Source organism: Gossypium hirsutum, chromosome A05 (genome assembly GCF_007990345.1).
Source record: "Gossypium hirsutum isolate 1008001.06 chromosome A05, Gossypium_hirsutum_v2.1, whole genome shotgun sequence".
NCBI classification, from domain to species: domain Eukaryota; kingdom Viridiplantae; phylum Streptophyta; class Magnoliopsida; order Malvales; family Malvaceae; genus Gossypium; species Gossypium hirsutum.
The window spans coordinates 1,439,152-1,459,996 of record NC_053428.1 but is presented as its reverse complement, the minus strand read 5'-3'; the positions used below and the strand labels follow the sequence as shown (position 1 = coordinate 1,459,996).

The window sequence follows — 20,845 nt, the reverse complement described above, 5'->3', positions numbered from 1 at the left end:
TTATATATTTTATATAGAAATCGAAAAGATAAAAAGATATTTATTATATTTTAAAAATAATTTAATAGTTGTTAATTTTTTTAATTGAGTTGGTGTTGGTTAATTTTTTTAATAACTTAATAATTTATTAAATTATGTTCTACCCACATTTTGGTGAAAATAAAATTTTTAAATAAAATATATATTTATAAAATTATTTGTTGAATGAATTTCTGTCAAACAAATGTATAATAATAGTTTTAACCATCGTTTCATATAATTAAGACTATTTTAAATAATATATTTTAGTTTTTAAACAAAAATAACATTGTAATAATATTATTAGTTAAAAAAATAAATATTAGATCTTTTATTAAATTTCTTACTGGTTAATCGAACCCCACTCAATTAAAAAATATTAAAAACTACGTAAATATTATTATATTAGCATCTTTACATCTTTATATAAAATTTATATTCTTTTTTATACATTGACCAAAGAGCACAAGTGACTAAAGATAATCATATAATTATGTCTATCTTGATATATACTTAATTCTCATTTTCGTCTAGACTAATGTGTCATTGATTACATCAAACTATGTTATGCTCTGCATTTATTCTCTTACTATGTGCATGTCATTTAACAAAGACTTAAGTATAATGGAGAGAAAAATATTTTTCTCTAATTATAGGATCAATTATTTTGTCCTTTATTTTAAGAATGCAAAAGAGATATCTGCTCAAAAGGAAATAACAAGCGCTACTCGCAACATTAATAATTTCGTCACCACTTCATTTTCATGTCGAGGTCTTCCTTCATGAGTTGATCTAGTTCTTCTTCACGAATTTCTTATTAGAGTACCCATGCAAGTACCTCATTCCTCTTGCGTCATCCAAATGTTATGTAAGTGTTGATGCTCATTAGCCTACCTATCATTGTTTCGCTAGTTCTCTCTTGTTTTGCGGGAATCCCAACCCGCTTATGCTTTCCTAATTAGTTTAATGTATTCCTTTGCTTCATTGATTACAAAGATAGGGTTTGCATTGATTCTCATGCATCCAAAAATTCCAAAGGATGATGGTCAATCTTGTAATCTCATCATTCAAGGTATTTTTACCTCCTTATGCCAATTTCATAATCTAAATGATCTATTCTTTTATTGAGCTTGTGTCGATATATCTAGTGCAAATCTCATATCCTAAGTCGAACCATATTACTATAGCAAAATCTCATTCCCAAAACAAATGATTTATATCCTCGTTTTCTTGGGGAAAACCAACTTATGGAATTTACCTCTTTTTTATATCATATTTGCAAGGAATGACTTCATTAAAAAATTTCCTAAAAAAGGTGATTACTTATACGTTAGTATTAGTGGCAAAAAAATTTCTAAATTTTCTTCAATATATTTGTGTGCATTCGAACTTTCATCTTTTGTGTAAAATAAAACTTCAAAATTTCTATCTTAACAGTAGTTGTTGAAAACAAATTGAATTGGTTAGATAGATCAAAATTTGTTTGAATAGTAATTCGGAGTAAGAGAAATAATTGATTGACCTGCACTAATACTAATTGGTTTAAGCTAACAATTGAACCTATTCAACCGAAATCTTTAATATTTTTAGTAATTAATTTAATTACAACTGAATCAATGATTTATTTAATTTGACCACTTATTTGATTTAAAAAAATCACAATCTCAACTAATTAGATTTTTACATAAAAGTTTTATAAAATATTTTTACGTAATTATTTTCCACAAGCTTTATGCATGAAATAATATGTTAGTATAAATAATAATTAAAAAAAAACTAAATCTCATACCTACAATATAATATTTCATTAGGTAAAGAGAAATGATGTAAATAGGTAAAATTAATGGGAGTAATGTGAAAATATTGAAAAATACTGTAAGCCAAAATTCCCCTGAAACAGGAATAGCACCTTGTCGAAAATAGAAGTTAAATTCCTACAGATAATCGATTAACTTAGGCAAAGTAGGATTTGGCTGTGGATTGGCTTGGGCGGCCTCATCAGTCAGCACGGCAGAGGACGCCAAAGCGCAACCATCCCCAAACCCATCTCTTTCCTGAAAAACCCTAAATGCCTTCACACATTTCCATGGCGAAACCATAATATTTATTGAGAAACAAAGTTAGCCCGGATTTTGTTTACCAAAAAAAGTGAACCCAGATAATTAAAAAGGAAAAAGAAATTGTTTTTTAGTTTTTTTTTTTGGTTGTCGGGTTTTTGGGAGATGTCGGAGGTCGAGGTGGTGGAAGAAGTTTTGCCATTGAAGCAATCCGGTGACGTTGTTGCGAATGGAAATGGATACAGGGGAGGGAATAATGGGGTTATAGGTGTTTCTCATGACGAGAACTTGAGGAACGATGTCTACACCGCTGCTGCTTATGGGGATTTGGAGAAGCTCCAGAGGTTGGTTGAATATGAGGGTTGCTCTCTTGCCGAGACTGATGGCCTTGGTTATTATGCCCTTCAGTGGGCAGCTTTGAATAATAGAACCGCCGCTGCTCAATACATCATCGAGGTTTTTCTCCTTTATTTTGGTGATTATTTTGCTTAGCTGGCGTTTCCGTCAGAGTTTGGATTTTTCTTTTTAAAAAATTGAGAGATGGAGATGGAGTTTATTGGGTTTATTTAAATGGGTTTGTTTCGTTCTAGTTTGTGGAATTCATTTTCTTCTTAAAGGCTCATTGAATTGGGTTTTTATTGGGTTTACCGAGTTGGATTTTGGTACTCGTGCTTTTTGAGTTTTGGATTGGAATTGTTTAGATTTTAGGTTTAGTTATGGTATGATGGCCTTGAAGCTTTCATTGGGTTAAATTGGTTTAGCTTAGTTTTTGGTTGTCTTGATTGTCTAGCATGGTGGAGATGTACATGCGACGGATCATAATGGGCAGACGGCCTTGCACTGGAGTGCAGTCCGCGGTGCAATACAAGTTGCTGAGCTTTTACTCCAAGAGGATGCTGCAGTGGATGCTGCTGACATCAATGGCTACCAGGTTAGTTTTTCTTCATTATGGTGCCTTGTGCCATATTCCTTCTTATTCAAGAAACTAGTGTTGTTTCCTCATATGGACTTGAAGCGGTGATCAGTGATGTAAGTTAATGTTTAAACAATGGTAGTTGTTTTAGACATTCACCTCTCTGCTTGAAGTTGGTTTATATCTGCATAGGCATACACGCACAAAGGAGAATTATAACTCAGCAATATGGTTTCCATGAAACTAGTAGATCATATTGATATTTTCAGCCTCTGAAAAGTCATGTTTTTGTTATGCATTTTAGTTAAGGTTAGGTACGTATCTGGAGATGATATTTGTTCAACTTGTCTGGAACCTCAAAGACAACCTGAAATCACGGAATTGTTCTTTCACTTCAGTTGCTGACATACCTTTTTTTCTTGGAAGTTTAATTTGCCTATAACCCTCGAACACGAGGGTAGGTTCCTTTTCTTAATTTGATACTGAACCTTTGTTCTTGCCTTTTGATGCTGTATAATTTAATATTGGATTCGTGGGATAATAACTGAATTGTTGTACTTCTTGCTTTTATTTCAACCTCCAGATGACGCATACTTAGTTTTGTAATTTGACGCAGATAGCACATGTTGCTGCACAATATGGTCAAACTGCTTTTCTCTATCATGTTGTTTCAAAATGGAATGCCGACCCCGATGTCCCTGATAATGATGGGCGAAGCCCGTTGCACTGGTATTTGAGGAGTTCTACATATTACTTTGTTCTTATTCCCTTGCATGGTCTAGGACAAGGGTGCTGCTAATTTCTTTTGTATCTTAATGTCTGCCTTTTCTGCCTAGTAATGATAGTAATAAGCTCCTTAAAGTGCTTGTAAATCTAGATATACAATTTTTTGGTCAAAATTTGTCTGACTTATGTAATTTCTGTTGTCATTGTTTCCATTCTGAAAATGTTAAAGAGCTATAGTTTGTGTTCAATTTTCCTTCTGTGAAATATCCCTTAAGAGTTATTTTGTTAAATTTAACAAATTCGCTTAAAATTCTGAGCACTTCATTCCACCCCCTCCCCCCCCCCAAAAAAAATGCTTGTTTGTGTGATGACTTTACAAATGTCAAGCCTGTTAGTTTTAATCTGACTTCATTTCAATATGGACAACACTAGGGCTGCTTATAGAGGTTTTGCTGATTGCATACGCCTTCTTTTATTTCTTGATGCACATAGAGGGCGTCAGGACAAAGAAGGTATTTTTTGATTCTCAGATATTAAGTGCCTTTTCTAGGGAATCTGGTTAATCTGATTTTATCAATTTTTACTCATGAAATATTTGCTTGCTTGTGTAATTTTCCTCTGTTAACCACGATTCATCTTTATATCAGGTTGCACTCCTCTCCATTGGGCAGCTATTAGGAGTAATCTAGAAGCTTGCACAGTCTTAGTACAGGCTGGCAAGAAGGAGGACTTGATGGTCACTGATAATGGTGGCCTCACACCTGAACAACTTGCTTCTGATAAAAATCACAGAGAACTTGCTATCTTCCTTGTAGGTTTCTGTTTCATATCATCTTAACTTGGTGAATTATCGTCTTTTGGTTTACTGTTTGTTACATATGTTTTTCAGTATCACACAGTTCAAGCTCTTGATAGTTAGTGTTGACTGATGAATGCCTAGGGCTGAATGGAAAGACATTACTTGCTTCCTCTTCTGCCCCATAGAAAAATTTTCAGATAATTACTGATAAGAATATACCATAAAAATACTTAATAAAAATGATGTAAAAGTTCAAAATGTGCTTTCGATTTGTTTTAGTTTTCTAGGAACATCTTAAATGGCTGATGCCATATGCATTCCTTGCCTAGGCACAACATGATTCTGTATTTTCCCTATGTTTTTGTTGTTGGACAGCTCAACCTTTCCTTGCATAGGCACAAATTATGATTCTGCATTTAAAAATTTGTGACTTCACTAGGAGAGAAGAAATTAGGATGCAATTATAATTGATTTTGATTGATCTTGTTAGTTGTCTCCTAAAAAGCTTTAAAATTTCCTATTTGTTATCATTTAATTTGTTAAAACGATGTGTATATGAAATCATCCGGCTTATACTGCTACCTATTTATGTTTCTTATACACTTGATTCTACAGGGTAATGCTAGAAGGTTGTATAAAAAAGGATGTGATGGGAACAACAATTTTGGACAACTTTCTAAATTAAGACTTTCACCAGTTCTTTGGTGCAGTAGCTTGCTACTAATGGTGACATATATTCAATCTGTCTTAATGGGTGTGTCTCTGGATCTCTTGGTGTGAGTTAATTGTGCCATATCATCAAGACAGTACCTACCTCTGTTGCTTTTTACCCATTTATTTGTGGATTTGGACATCTGTTGCAGCTCCATATCTGCCAAGGTTGACTGCTGGGTTTGGCCTTCTGGCATGGTCGGGCGTGTTCCTAGCATCTGCCGGTTTGGTTTTGTTTTATAGGTGTAGCAGGTATCTTTTTTGACATGGACTTTTTCTTTCTTCTTTTCTTTTTCTGCAGAAAGGTCTGTTATGCCATTTTTGCACTGCTTACATTTGTTTTGGAGACTGTCTAGCTTTCTGTTTATAAGCTTGTTAGTCTCATTTTCCCCCTTGGTTTTCATAGTATAGCAATTGTTAATAGAGAATAGTTTTTGGAGTCATTGTATGGCTGGAATCATTATCAAGGGATTGCTTATAGCATTTGACTAGTGTCCTTTTTTAGGTTTCAGAAATAATTTACTGGACTGGTACTTTTAATGCTAGTTTTTTTCTTGTGATTAGTTTCAAGTATCTAGCAATTAGATTCTTGAAGTTTTCTGATGTTTATTTCTGTTAGGTGAATCTTAAGTTAAATGGGTGGGAATGGGAATGGTTTAGAGTGGTAGCTAGTTGTTTTATTTAGAAAATAGCATATCATGTATTGGAAGATTTTAAAGGGCAGTGTATCATTAATATGAATCTATAAAATAATACAAGATACATTATCAAATTGAAGTACAGAATCAGGTAGTTCTTTGTAAGAGAACCAGGGCTGGATCAATACATCTGTTGCATGTTTTTGCTAGTAATTGGATACATTGACAAGTGAACTTATGTAGTTATTTTGCATTTAAAATTTCTTTGCAGAAAGGATCCCGGTTATATCAGGATGAATGTCCATGATCTTCAAAATATGAAAGATGATGTGCGTTGAGTTTTTCCTATAAAGTCTTAACTCATTTTTGTTTGATTTGTTAATCTTTTTATTCATGAAATTTAATTGTTTTTAGTCCTGTCATTATATTTCTTTGAGTCCTGTATATGTTTTATTTTTCCTTTTAATTGATTGATGTAGTTTCTCACTATATTTCATTTTTATATATCCTCTATCTGCTCTGTTAGGAACCGTTACTGAAGATTGAGAGAAATAATCCTGCTTTACTAGCTGGAAATTGGTCTCAGCTTTGTGTGACATGCAAGGTGATCACCTAATATGGCCCGTATTGCTTATATCTTACTCATTTGTATATTCCTGTTTATTCTAATTGTTTTGCTATGTTATTTTGATATCATCATCAGATTGTCAGACCTCTTCGCGCAAAACACTGCTCCACTTGTAATCGTTGTGTTGAACAATTTGACCATCATTGTCCTTGGGTATCAAATTGTATTGGCAAGGTGCTTTGTTGCCGATGAGTTAAATGTTTTTCCCTCTGGTATTATTTACTTTAATATTCCATTTACCACGTGTAAGACAACCAACTTAAGGGACTTGAATGCTCTTATTATATGACTTTTCTCTTCGAGAATATTTACGAATATGGGTGATGTGTGATTGCTTGTTGGTTACGACATGTTTATAGGTCAATCTCCCAAGTGAAAAGAGAATGGTATTTAATTATTTGATGAGCAGTCATTGTATCTTCCGTTAATTCCATTGTTTCTTGTGATGCAGAAAAACAAATGGGATTTCTTTCTTTTCCTTGTTTTGGAAGTATCAGCAATGTTGATTACTGGTGGAGTTACTATTACAAGTATGTCTTTTATTCAGTTCGTAGTTCAAACTATTTTCCCTAAGCCGACTTGAATACCTTACAAATGTGTTATGATCATATATAGGAATCTTGACGGATCCAATGGCTCCATCTTCATTTTTACAATGGATGAACCATGCTGGTATTCATCATATCAGTGCTATATCATTTTTGATTGTGGATTTCCTCCTCTTCTTCGGTGTGGCAACGTTAACCGCTGTACAGGCTTCACAGGTGATTTAGTGATATGTAGTTGTCTCTTTATCTGGAAATACTTTTCATGGTTGTGGGTTGGCCAAAAGGCTTATAAATTTCTTTGGGCCACAATTTTCATATTGTTGCACAGCTAACTCATTTACATGGAACACCAATGATTTTAGAAACTCTAGATTACTCTGTTTACTGGGAGTTATTTATTTTTTCTTTTCTTGCTATAGATATCACAGAATATAACCACGAATGAAATGGCGAACGTAATGCGCTATAGCTACCTCAGGGGTGCAGGTGGTCTATTCAAAAACCCATATGATCATGGCTGCCACAAGAACTGCACAGATTTCCTGTTCAAAGGCTATAATGAAGACGTGGAGGCCAGTGAAGATATAGAATATTCTAAAGGAAGTGGGGTAGCACAAATGCTGAGGAATTTGAAGTTGCAAAATGGTGATTTGCAGTCTCGCAAACAGAAATGGCCATCTTGCTATAAATGCCAATTCTAGCACCCTTGCACACATTCATTCTTCCAACTGCAAACACAGTCACCATAGCAAGTCAAGAACTTAGAGAGTGCTTCTGGGGTTGGGTCTTGGTCATGGTCTTGAACGGAGTAGTCCCTGTTCTGTCACGACATGACGATAATCATGTCCAGCACAAGCTGGAATTGATGTGCACCATAATATAAGCGTTATTTTTCCCGGGGCATCTTTCTTTTGGCATCTTTTGTTTGATTTCGCCTTTCCAAGTTGAGAGCAGAGCAATCCAACATGATGAGAATATAAACACATTGATTATTAAATTGATAAATAACGATCGTTCTTTAAGAAAATCCTTCGCTGTTCAAAGTTGTAAAATGTCTTAAAAACCCAAGGAATAGAATACCATACAACTAATCCCTTGGAGAGTGCAGTGGCAGACTCCACCAATCGAACTGTGTCAATGCCCTGCACCTTAAACATGTATTATCTAAATGGTTACCATCACTTTTTCTTTTTTTTTCTTGAAATTATAACCAACGCTATAATGTCAATATCACTGCATTGTTTCAGTAAAGTAATATTGATTTGAATGGTCACATATGTAGATTAATCAAGGAATTCTTTATTTAAATTTTTGAACAGGGAATATAAGGAATAAAATGCTTAAAACTTTTATCTAAATTTTTGTTTGGCTATATTTTTCAACAGCCAAATTTTCTGGGGAGATTGTCCATCACACAATAGTAGCAGGAATTAATCGTCATTTGTACATAGTAGAACCACGCTTGCCTCCAATAGGGATTTATGTATAAAACAGATCCAATACACAATAGCACCACTATGTAACACGCGAAGAAGCTTGCGTAGAAGGCATCCATATCAATGAAGCCATGGTCTTTTGCACTTTCACTTGGAGCCTTAGGTGGTGCGATCGGTGAGCAGTTCTTTCCTACCAATGAGCCACAAAGAAAAGGATTCCCCACATAGCTGCTTTCATCAAATGTTCCCAATTGTCCAATCCTTTCGGGGGTCTTCCCTGATAAGTTGTTGTACGACACATTAAAGTATTGCAAGAAATGTAACAAGGCAAATTCAGGAGGGATATTTCCAGTCAAATTGTTGTAGGAAAGATCTAGACTTTCTATATCCCTGAGGTTAGAGAACGCACGTGGGATTGGCCCCGTCAAGCTGTTGTGGGAAAGGTTCAATGTAAAGAGCATCAAAATGTTTTTGATTTCATGAGGAATCTCACCAGTAAGCTTGTTGCAGGAAAGATCAATTCCAGCCATGTATTGAAGGATTCTTTTCTTATATGTGTAGGATCTGCTCTTTATTGTGTATTCTATTGATTCTTCAATGGATATTGACCTATTTGCCCCCAAAAAATTATAAGAAATCCAACTATAATGGTCGGGTACCTTGTTGAGTGCAGTAACTTTTAGGCAAGAAGGAATACCGCCAGACAAATTGTTCAGTGAAAGATCAATCAAGCTTAAATGAGGCAACTTACACAATTGAATTGGAATTTCACCCTCAAAGTGATTTCTCTTCAAGAGAAGATAACTCAACTGAGAAAGGTTACTAATCCAATTTGGAATGTGACCGCTGAAGTGGTTATAGCTAAGATCCAAAGTCACCAAGAAAGAGCTTTTACGAAAAGCCTTTGGCAGCGGTCCTTGCAGCATATTTTTGGACAAATAAACTTCCTCTATATTTGACGGCTTGAAACAAGACGGTAAAATCCCAGAAAAGTTGTTCATGGAAAGGTCCAAAAATTGAAGTTGGCGATTGAGATTGCAAAATGCCCGTGGTATTAAACCTTGAAGATGATTATCTGCCACGTCAATTTGCCCCAAAATGGAAGTATGTCCCATCCATTTTGGTATCCTACCGCAGAGTTGGTTTCTGCTCACGTCAAATGTTGACAAACTATACATGCTCTCGATCCAACTTGGTATCTTACCAAAGAGATAGTTATTGCTGAGATCAAGTGTCCCCAAGAAAGAGCAGTTAGACAAGGCATTTGGGATCATTCCAGAGAAGTTATTTCCATTTAATTGTAGCTGGGACAAGCTCATTAAGCTAAAATTTGTAGAGAAAATTGGTCCTTGTAATGTGTTATTTGACAATGCAAGGATTTCTAATGAAGAGCAACCCCAGGCCAAGTGTTCAGGTATCCCTCCAAACAATTGGTTGTTAGATAAGTCCAAGATTTGCAGTGAACTCATATCACCAAAGGAAGAGGGAATGCTACCGTTGAAATCATTCTTTGACATGTTTAGAGACGACAAGGATGGTAGATGTGCTCCGATTTCTGTTGGAATGTTTCCACTAAAGAAATTGTTGGAGATATCTAAATCCTCTAAAACCAAATGCGAGGGGAATGGTACTTGGAAAGGTCCGGACAAAGAGCAATTGACCAGATGTAGTCTCTTTAAGTTGGTATTGTTTTCCAACAACCAAAATGGAAATTGATTTACCTTGAAATGTATGTGTGAGAGAGTAACATCCACCAAGTCATGTTGATGATAGAGGAATTGAGGAAATGATCCACCATTTCCACAACATGATAAACTAATCTCTCTTAACTGAAATCTTGGGGCCACGGAATGCATCTCATCAACGTATATGATGTTGTTGCTTGCACTCAAGTACTGGAGCTTTGAAAGGTTGAACAAGTACCCTAATGAGCTTGGGATTTGAAGCTTATTGTATGAAAGGTCCAACCATTGGAGGGATGCCAAACTTTTAAGGGCAGATATATTTCCAGACAAGTCATTGAAAGAGAGGTCTAATCTTTCAAGAGATGTAAGGTTGGAGAAGCACATAGGTAAACTACCTTTGAGATTATTGTTGGAGATAAACAACTCTCGGAGATTTGTCATTTTAAAAAAATCTGCGAGAGTGATAGTAGTATTATATTAAAATTTCAAAGATTAAAAAAAAAAGAGAGCCATGAACAACTTTAAGTTGGTTTCATTAATAAAATACCAACGCAAGGACATAATGAGATTTTTTATTATTATAAGTTTCAGTGCCTTTTACTTACTACTAAGATATATAGATAAGTGTATATATTTTTAATCCAAGGATGAGAAAATTTATATAATGGATCAATAATTAAAAAAATGTGCTTACCATTCATTGAGAAACTTTGATTAATATTACCATCAAGAGACGAGTAAAATTTTTTAAGTTAAGAGAAGTGAGTGGTCCAATAACTTGAATAAAATTGGAAGGTAGAGATGAATATTCCAACAGCAACTCTTTCAAATTTCTCAAGTTTTGCTTTTCTGCTAAATACAAGTAATCATAAGTTAAGAAAATTCTTGTAATTATAACATATTAATATTATTTCTAAAGTGTCAAACATGTTTAAAATCATGAAAATTTTAAATGGTAATAAATATATATGTTTTCACTTCAAAAAAGGAAAACAAACAAATAAATGAAGAAATGTAGTTTACCATGCATAAAGAAGCTGTCATTGACATAACAAGAAGATAAGTGCAAATATTTCAAGGAAGACAACGTTGGAATAAAGTTGAGAGGAAGAGATGAATCCTCTAATATCAAATCTACCAAATTTGCCAAATTTTGCCATTCTGTCCAATAAAGTGTAACTATAAATTATTATAAAAAGATAGGAAATTGGGAATTTTTGTATAAAGAAAGTACGGTAACTTACTATTGTGGGAAGGAGATGCTATTGTTGTTAAATTAAAACTAAATCCTTCCAAGGATAGGGTCTTTAGTGACGGAAGTAAAAGTGGATGAAGGTTAAAAGTACATCCTTCATGAAACAATACATGAAATATATGAATTAAAGGAGGTAGACATTTACTTCCTTGTTGAAATACTAACAAGTCAATTCATATACCCACAAATTTGTTTTAGCAGTACCTGAATGGCAGCTCATATGCAGCTCTTCCAAATTCCTCAAACCATCTAATTAAGAGGAGATTCAAAAATTGAAATATAATTAAGTTCAAATATAGCGTATTAGTGTGTGAATTAAAGAGAAAGGGTGATCATTTTACCATTCATATCTATTGATCCTCTTACATTCCCCAAAGTCAAAGTCCTTAAATTTGAGAGCCCAGCAAGAGATGATAATATGGTATTATTGAAGAGATTATTACTTAAATCAACAACTTTCAGATTCATCAACCTTAGCTCTGCTGCATTGTCAAACAAACACAACGGCCGGTTTTATTTCACTTGCTATCTAAATATACTTCACATGTTTGTTGACAAATATGATATGTATTTTACTGCAAAAATTTCTATGGACGCCTCATCGCATCTATCTATGTATTTTACCACTTCAGCGGTCACCTTCCCCAATTGCATTGAATTAATTATTCATAAGTTAACAATAACAAAAATAATAATATTAAAGTAGATATAATGTTAAACTGAGAGTTTAGGAAAAATCTTTAATACCTTGAGATGGAGCAAATCCTGTCACACCATTACCTGATAACCTCAACTCTTCTAAATATTTCAAAGCATTTAAATCTGAAAAAAGCATTATCACTATATTGTTACAACTACGCAACCTCAGGTTATTGAGTTGGATTTGGTAGTATTGATTCTATCAGATTCACTATTTTTGTTATAATATAAAAAACAAAAAAAAAACAAAAACAAAAATGATATTTACCTTTAATATGTACCTGCCCTGCCAATCTGTTTCCATCTAAATATAAAAATTTTAAGTTTGGAAGCGCAGCAAGGGATGGAAATACATCGTTGTTAAGACGATTATTAACTAAACCAAGCACTTCAAGTTTAATCAACCCCAATTCTCCTTTTCCTATTGAAGAGTAAACGTAAACTCATTTTAATAAATACGCAAACATCTACCAATGAACTCTTTTACAAGATTTATATATATATATATATATATACTTTTTAGAATTTGTTATTGATTTTTATATCTAGAGGTATATTAGATTTGGATTATCGCTTAAAGGCTGGATGGACATTTATATTCAGTGCAGTTTCTGTCTAATGCTACAGTATCCATATGGTATTTGATCTGAAGAAAGATTTAACTTCATGAAAAAACATAACTTACACTCTAAAATAAGATTCGATTTGACTCAACTTCAAATTTGATCAAAGTCCTTACAATTATTATATACCAAGAAAATTATTTGAAAGCTAATGTAGTTAAATTGTGAGAATTTGTAGTAGAAAAGAGGTTAAAATAGGCAAATTTAGTATAATTTTAAAGATAAAAATTATAAACAAAAACTTAATCAGATTCTGGATTTTTACATGAGTAAGGTTTAGAAAAAAACATCACATAAATTCAACTTAATGGATTGAAATTCAACCCAATCATGAACAAGTTTTTACCTATTTAGAATACTGTATCTTACCACCTTCACTCTAGTGCATCGTATTAATTATTCATAATGTTATAAGTTTGCAAGCAATTTAACAATAACAAAATTAGACATTGGGAAAAACAAACAAATAACAAAATTAGGAAATAGTTATAAGTTAAATTGACGGTGTAGGAAAAGTGTTAACTACCTTGGGATGGAACAAATTCTGTACTTTATTACCTGATAATTCCAGTTTCTTTAAATATTTCAAAGAATTTAAATCTGAAAATAACATTACAAATAAATTAGATCATTATACATCACAATAAGGGGGGGAGGCCAGAAAATTTGTTTAAGAGAGTCGAAATTAAATTATAAATCTGATGATAGTAAAAATACAATTTCACCATTTTAATAGCATATGTCTTCATAATTTTTTTTCATTTTTAAGGGAGACTAAAGTGTAATTTTATATTTAATAATTTAAACTTTTCAAATAACTTGAGTAAAAAAAAATTCATTTTATGGAGCTAGGGGCCCTGCCAGCCTCTTGTTTCGCCCCTAATCACAGTTAAACAAATTATCATTTAAACAAAGCAATTCAAATTTAATACATCCATGTTGTTTTTTTTACTTTTCGAGCATAAACTCATTTTAATTATTTTTTTATAGGTTTCAAGAACAATTAATAAAGCTAAGCTGATTTCGCACCTTGGGATTATTGCCTAGATAAGTTAATCAAACTATAGAAATATATGCTCCCCTAAATTGCTCAAATCATTCAGGGAGATTTACAAATAAAACTAATAGTTAATATGGCTATTTACCTTTCATATGTATCCGCCCCTTCAATTTGTTATAGTCTAAATACAGATACTTCAAATTTGAGAGCACACCAAGATATGAGAATATGCTGTTGTTCAACATATTATCACTTAAATCAAGCACTTCAAGTTTGGTTAACTTTGGTCCTTCTTTTTCTGAAAAGGAATTATGTAACTTCGTTACAAAATAAAATATTTAATTTAACTATTCAAATTATGCCCAATATATTTATTTATGCTTGTAAAACTCAAGTGAATTACCATGAAATAAAGACCCAAGGCTCTTAATTTTATTTTCACATAAATACAACTCCTTCAAATTCATCATATTATTGAATTCTGCTCATATCAAACAAAATATATGTCAATCAATCAGATTATTTAAAAAACTTGTAATAAATAAACTTTTTATGAGATTCAAAAAAGGAAATGTGCCTAGCATATTAATAGTTCCTTTTAATCCACAATCTTGCAAGCGCAATGATTTTAAAGAGGCAAAATCATTTAAAAGTGATAAAACATTATTTCCTAAATCATAATGATTAGATAAATCCAATATCTCCAATTGGTTCAATTTTGATAACATCTTAATACCTGCCAACAATAATATTAAGAGGGATTAGTATACTAAGTGATGAAACTTCCTTGAACTTCGACTTTGGTAATAAAGTAGATATTTAACTTACCGTTGATAGGATTTGTTCCGGTGAGTAGATTGTCTACTAGATTTAAAGACTTGAGAGATGAAAGTTCACTTAAGGATGATAAAATACTATCATTGAAATTATTGTAACTTAAGTCAAGGATCTCCAGCTTGTTCAATTCTAATGATAGTTTTTCAAAACCTACAAATAATAATAAAACATATTAAATTAAAAACAACAAGTAATTGAAATGTCCATTAAAAAAATTGTATTAATGTTATAATTGGTAATGAAGTTGAAAGTGAATGAACCTTCGTTATGAACACAATCAACAATAAAATTTCCACTCAAAGAAAGCGTATATAATTCCTTAAAAGGAAGAAACAAGGAAGCGTTGAGATACCAAAATTTCATCTTATTTCTCCAACCATCGTAATACATATCATTGATGGGCTTTGTATAAATTATATCATCCCAGCTAGGCTCTACGTCTTCAACTATTATTATGTTTGAAACATTAAGAAAAAGATGAGTGACTCGGTTAGTGATTAGGTTACACTTAACTCTTTCCCACTCACAACAATTTGATGAACTATCTACATCAATAAAACTGAAGAAAGGTTTAAGTTGGAAGAGAGCAGTTCTTTCTTCCTCCAAGCACCCCTCACACAGCCTACCTCCTAACTTTAATAACACTACCAGAAGCATCGCCAACCGTTTCGACTCCATCTGTTCGCTTAACATATAACTCACCCTTTCATGCATTTGTAGCTAATACTGCAACCTTGGGCTTTATATACTACAACTAAAGGAACCACCACCCTCCATGTTTCCAAGAAATTCATTAATAATTAAGGTCCACTCGTCCCTTAGATACTATACTTTTTCTCCTTTTTTTTATTATTGATATTTTCTTTGGCAACGTCTTATTTGGGATACAAAAGTTGTTAATTGACCTCACTTTGTTGATGGCGGGTCAACCATGAAATCGATCATCTATGTCCTGAAATTTGATTAGGGTGCTTATGGAATTTACCAGTCAAAAGTGTCTGTCTATAATTTTCAATCTACGGCCAAAAAGAAGTAATGATGAAATTGGAAATTGTGAATTTAGAAGACTGAAGCAGCAATAATGGTCTCCCCCACTAAAGTAATATTAGTGCTTAATCTCTATCAGAGCTCATTGACTTGGCGTCAACTAAAAGAAATCATTTCTAATTCCAAATATGTAAATTGGACTTCCATTCCACGGCACTCGCATTGCATTTGCCTACAAATTTTAGTCACATTTGTAACAACTTTTAACCACATTGCCTTCAATTTGTGTAAAGATCTAAAATGCTAAATTATTTTCTTTAAATTATAACAATTTTCTTGTAACAATCACGACAAAAAATAAAATATTACAAAAGAAAAAAGAAAATAATTATCAAAAAATTATTGTTATTAGAGGTGTGCATAGGCCGGGCCGAGTTCAACTAAAAATTCAGGTCATTTGCGAGGCACGGCCCAAAAAATGGGTCTAAAATTTTGCCCAAGTCTGACCTGGATAAAAATGCTAAAACCCGAGCTCAACCCGGTCCACTCATATTAATTTTTATATAATTTTAAAATACATATAATACATCAAAAATACTAAAAACATCAAAATAAATATTTCTCAACAAATTGAAAATAAATTCTAAAAAATATGTATACTTAAATAACACTAAGATAGATGCAACTTAACAAGCAAATGTCACTAAAATAATAACAAAAATAATAATAAAATAAGTTTTATACAATATCCAAATAATAACAACAAACTAATAACAACATAATAGTAAAACGGTAACAAAATAGGAAGAAAACAATAAGAAAATAATATTTAAAAAAAGTAGATTTTTTTGTCTTTTAGTAAATTCGAGCCGGGCTCGGGCTAAAAATGTCTTACCTAAGGCCCGGCTCATTTTTTTTAAACAAATTTTATTTTTTCTAAGCCCACACATTTTGGACGGGTCTTCATGTAATGACCTGAAATTCACGGGCTGTAACACCCCTTACCCGAGACCGTTTCCGGAGTCGAGCACGAGGCATTACTTAGCTTATCTTACCAATTCGGAGCATAAAAACTAGGTTTGAAAATTTATTTCATTATTCGCAGCAAATCTGTCCAATCGCGCAGCAGTTACTAAATTAATTATAACTTGAGCTACAGAACTCGAAATTTAATTCCGTAAATTTTCCCTGAAACTAGACTCATATATTTACTCACCATAAAATTTTTAGAATTTTTGGTTCAGAAAATTAGTACAGTTTATTAGTTAAAGTCTCCCCTGTTTCACCACCTGACTGCCCTGACCTCTAGTCACTAAAAATAAGTTTTCTCACTGTAGAATTTTCATATGAAGTTCTTACTTGTTTCTACAGAAAATAGACTCATTAAGAAATCTAAGCATGTAAATTTCAACTCATAACCATTTTTGTACAATTTGTAATTATTTTCTAAACTCAGAATAGGGGACTCCAAAAACAGTTCTGACCCTATCTTACTAAAATTCACATATCTTAAAATATAAATTTCCTTTTTCTACACCGTTATTTTTCCATGAAAATAGACTCAACAAGCTTTAATTCCATATATCATTCACCATCTAATTCATTTTATACTATCTTGGGTGATTTTTCAAATTCACATCACTGTGCTGCCTGAATTCTATTTCTTTGCAAAATTTTATCCTTTCATGATTTCCATGCATAATTTATCACCTAATCTTTCATAACAACAAACACCTTCATCCTTAATCATTTTAATAACCATACATCATCAAATACTTACACATCACTCATTAGCAAAATCATCATTACAAACATACAAAATAACTAAATCCCTATACATGCCATAACTCAAACGTGTTTCGATATAAAATACCGAGCAGTTGTAGTTGATAGTGTGGACGATCTCCGACTTCTTTAGGATCCTTGAAGTAGCTTTGCAATACTATAAGAGAAAGAGAAATAAAAGAAGTAAGCATAAAGCTTAGTAAGTTTACTAGCAAATAAATAACAATATTTAACTTAAATAATTAAACTCAATGTCTATATCTCTAGTTTACTCTTTAGTTAATCTCATACTAGTTCTCTTACTTGTTTACTTAGAATACTTGTGTGCATAACTTACTCAATCCTTGCTGCATCGTTGAACATCAATTGATAGTATAATAAGTTCTTAAGCCTTACAACTTACCTGAGCTTGCCATTTATGCTTTAAACTGAACTTTCATGAACATGATTCGTTTACAAGCCCGTTGAGCTACATTGGAATAATAAGGATACTCGGGTCTCTTCTGATAATAACATGCCAAAGCCATGTCCCAGACATGGTCTTACATGGGATGTTCTCGTGATGGTGCCCATGCCATGTCCCAGACATGGTCTTATAGGGGACCTCTCATCTCGGTGCCAACGCCATGTCCCAGACATGGTCTTACATGGGACCTCTCGTCTCGGTGCCCATGCCATGTCCCAGACATGGTCTTACAGGGGACCTCTCATGATCTTAAGGATGCCAATGCCATGTCCCAGACATGGTCTTACATGGGATCTCTTTACCCAAATGTCATGACATTCGTATCCAGTACCATCATTATGTATCAACGGGACTTTTAAATTTTAATTCTCTATCATTTCATGCTTGGATCATCATCAAATAAATTCATAAAATAAATTCATAATTGCTGGAAATTAACAGCATTAATAATAAATATTGAAATATTGCATTTATTTACCGTAAACTTACCTCGGTACCAATTATAGCCAAATTCACCAACTTAGTCTTCAACTTTATTCTTCCCTTTGTCTAACCTCGAGTTTCGTACTTCTTAATCTAAAATAGTAAATTTAACTTATTTAATAATCACATTCATCAAAACAGCCCTCGACTCTAACTTTTTCAAAATTACAATTTTACCCCTAAACTTTTACATAATTACATTTTTACCCCAAGGCTCGGAAATTAAACTTCATCTCTTATTCTTATGTTTTATAACATTCTGAACATTTTTCCCTTCTATGGCAACATCAAATTCCCACTCTAACATGTACTTATGAACATTAGGTATTTTTACCGATTATGTCGTTTTACTCGTTTTCACTTAAAATCGCTTAGCAAAAGTTGTTTAACATAATTTATAGCTTCATATTCTATCATAAAACATCAAAATAAACACTTTTCACCTATGGGTATTTTTCCAAATATAAACCCTAGGTTAAATTATTGCTAGAATAAGCTAAATTAAGCTACCGGGATCTCAAAAACGTAAAGAACATTAAAAACGGGGCTTGGGATCACTTACTATGGAGCTTGGAAGCTTGAAAACCCTAACTATGGCTTCCCCCCTTGCTGATTTCGTTCATATGAAGAAGATGATGATTTTTGCCATCTTTTTCCCTTTTAATTCATTTTAATTACTAGATTACCAAATTGCCCCTAACTTAAAAATTTTCTATTTCACTTATCTCATGTCCATTTTTGTCTACCAAGTTACCAATGATATAATTACCATATAAGGACCTCCAATTTAAAGTTTCATAACAATTGGACACCTCTAACATGTAGAACTCAACTTTTGCACTTTTTACAATTTAGTCCTTTTGACTAAATTGAGTGCCCAAACGTCGAAATTTTCGAACGAAATTTTTAAAAAAATCATTTTGTGAAATTGTAGACCATAAAAATATAAGAAAAATAAAATTTTTCTCATCGGATTTGTGGTTCCGAAACCACTGTTCCGATAACCTCAAATTTGGGCCATTACACGGGCACCAGAAAAGTGAGTTATAGGGCCTCCGTCTTAGTGAAATAAGTTCGAAAATAATTATTAAAAATATTTATGAGCCTAGTGGTGTGTCTAATTAGGATCTAATTAAGTGAATTTAGCTTAATTTAGAGTAAGTAATAAAAAGGATTAAATTGAATAAAGGGTAAAAGTTTAATTATAAAGCAATAGAAAATAAAAAGGATTAAAATGGCAATTAAGCCATTGACTACAAATGAGGTGGCATATTGGTGAAATAAAATCAAAGATTTTTTTTAGGTTTTATATATTATAATGATTATTATTATGGTTTTATATTAAATTGTTATGATTATTTAATTGATAATATATTATAAATAAATTAAATAGAAGACAATTGTATGGTAATAAAATATACATGTGTAAGAATTGTATGGGTACATTTGTAATTTAAATATTTAATTACTTATAATTTAAGTATAAAGATATTTGTTAATTAAATAATTAAATTATAAGATTTTTGGTATGAAAAACAAATTAAATAATGACATTTGTAATAATATGAATATATACATTTGTATTATAATTATGTATTTACTTAAATTTTAAGTTAAAGATATTTATTAATTAAATATTAATATTATAAGATTTTTATTTGTTAAATAAATAAAAGAAAGACAAATGGATGGTAATAATAGTGTACAAATGTACAATGATACATGTATACAAATGTGTTAATTATATTGTTATTAAATTAATAATAATATATATTAGTTAAATGATAAAATAAATAAGTAAAATAAATGAAATAATAAAAGAATAAAAAGAAAGACAAAAGAAACAAAGAAGAAACAGAACAGAAGCATTTCGAAACAGGGAAAGAAAAAGAAAGAAAGAAAAGGGAAAGGAAAAACTAGGGTTTTAAGGTTTGAAGCTTTAAAAGGTAAGTCAATTAAGTCTTTTTCTCTTAATTTTGATGTTTTAGGAGCTTTGAAACAAGATTTTGATGAAATTAAGTTGATAGTTCAAGAGTTCATATGTTTCCAAGTAGGGTTCATGTTGGAAAAATTATGGAATTGGGGATTTAATTGAATGAATTCTAAGTTAGAATTGATTAAGGGATTAAATTGTAAACTAGGCTATAAGGTTTATGTTGTAGGGACTAAATTGAAGAAATTTCGAAATTAGGGAAATATTCTGGAAATTTTATAGTTAAATATAAGTTTAGACAAAATTTGAATAGAAAAAGAGAGTGAATTGGATTAAGAAAATAATTAAGTTTAGTTAGGATTAAATTGGGAATAAGGTAGGAGTTGTTTAGAAATTTAATTATTTATTATATTTAGTGCTGTAATAATAATGTAAATTACTATTATTTTCGTAGCCAACAAAGAACCTGAAGCATCAGCATCGAAAGGAAAGGAGAAAGTCATCGAGGACTAAAACGGGAGAATTACGGTGTGTATTACTATAATTCAAATTTTAATTATTATTGATTGCTGAAATTTTAATTGTTATGTATGGTAAGTAAGGCTTGAGGTAAGTATG

The 20,845-nt window shown here is 32.1% G+C and overlaps 2 protein-coding genes across 2 annotated transcripts; one reads left to right on the top strand and one right to left on the bottom strand.

Moving 5' to 3' along the window:
* Positions 1-1,900: 1,900 nt before the first annotated feature.
* Positions 1,901-7,939, top strand: LOC121229209 (protein S-acyltransferase 24). The gene is made up of 13 exons (XM_041112756.1): positions 1,901-2,531; positions 2,866-3,006; positions 3,605-3,717; positions 4,147-4,226; positions 4,362-4,525; positions 5,129-5,267; positions 5,377-5,476; positions 6,134-6,191; positions 6,389-6,466; positions 6,566-6,664; positions 6,942-7,020; positions 7,106-7,254; positions 7,458-7,939. Exons 1-13 carry the CDS (start codon positions 2,241-2,243, stop codon positions 7,737-7,739), a joined length of 1,773 nt encoding a protein of 590 aa, XP_040968690.1. The 5' UTR covers positions 1,901-2,240; the 3' UTR covers positions 7,740-7,939.
* Positions 7,940-8,375: 436 nt separating this feature from the next.
* LOC121229178 (receptor-like protein 15) lies at positions 8,376-14,730 on the bottom strand (the record flags this gene model as incomplete). Its single annotated transcript, XM_041112642.1, has 5 exons — positions 8,376-10,611; positions 11,619-11,663; positions 11,756-11,896; positions 12,162-12,236; positions 14,565-14,730. Coding segments are annotated over 5 exons (2,622 nt in total), but the record flags the coding sequence as incomplete, so codon positions are not given.
* Between the last annotated feature and the right edge of the window lie 6,115 nt (positions 14,731-20,845).

Excerpts from the sequence above, each read along its gene's own strand:
- LOC121229209 (XM_041112756.1), top strand. The coding sequence starts at position 2,241 with ATGTCGGAGGTCGAGGTGGTGGAAGAAGTTTTGCCATTGAAGCAATCC. Across the intron at positions 3,007-3,604 it reads CTGACATCAATGGCTACCAG|ATAGCACATGTTGCTGCACA; the intron begins GTTAGTTTTTCT and ends AATTTGACGCAG. Across the intron at positions 5,477-6,133 it reads TTGTTTTATAGGTGTAGCAG|AAAGGATCCCGGTTATATCA; the intron begins GTATCTTTTTTG and ends ATTTCTTTGCAG.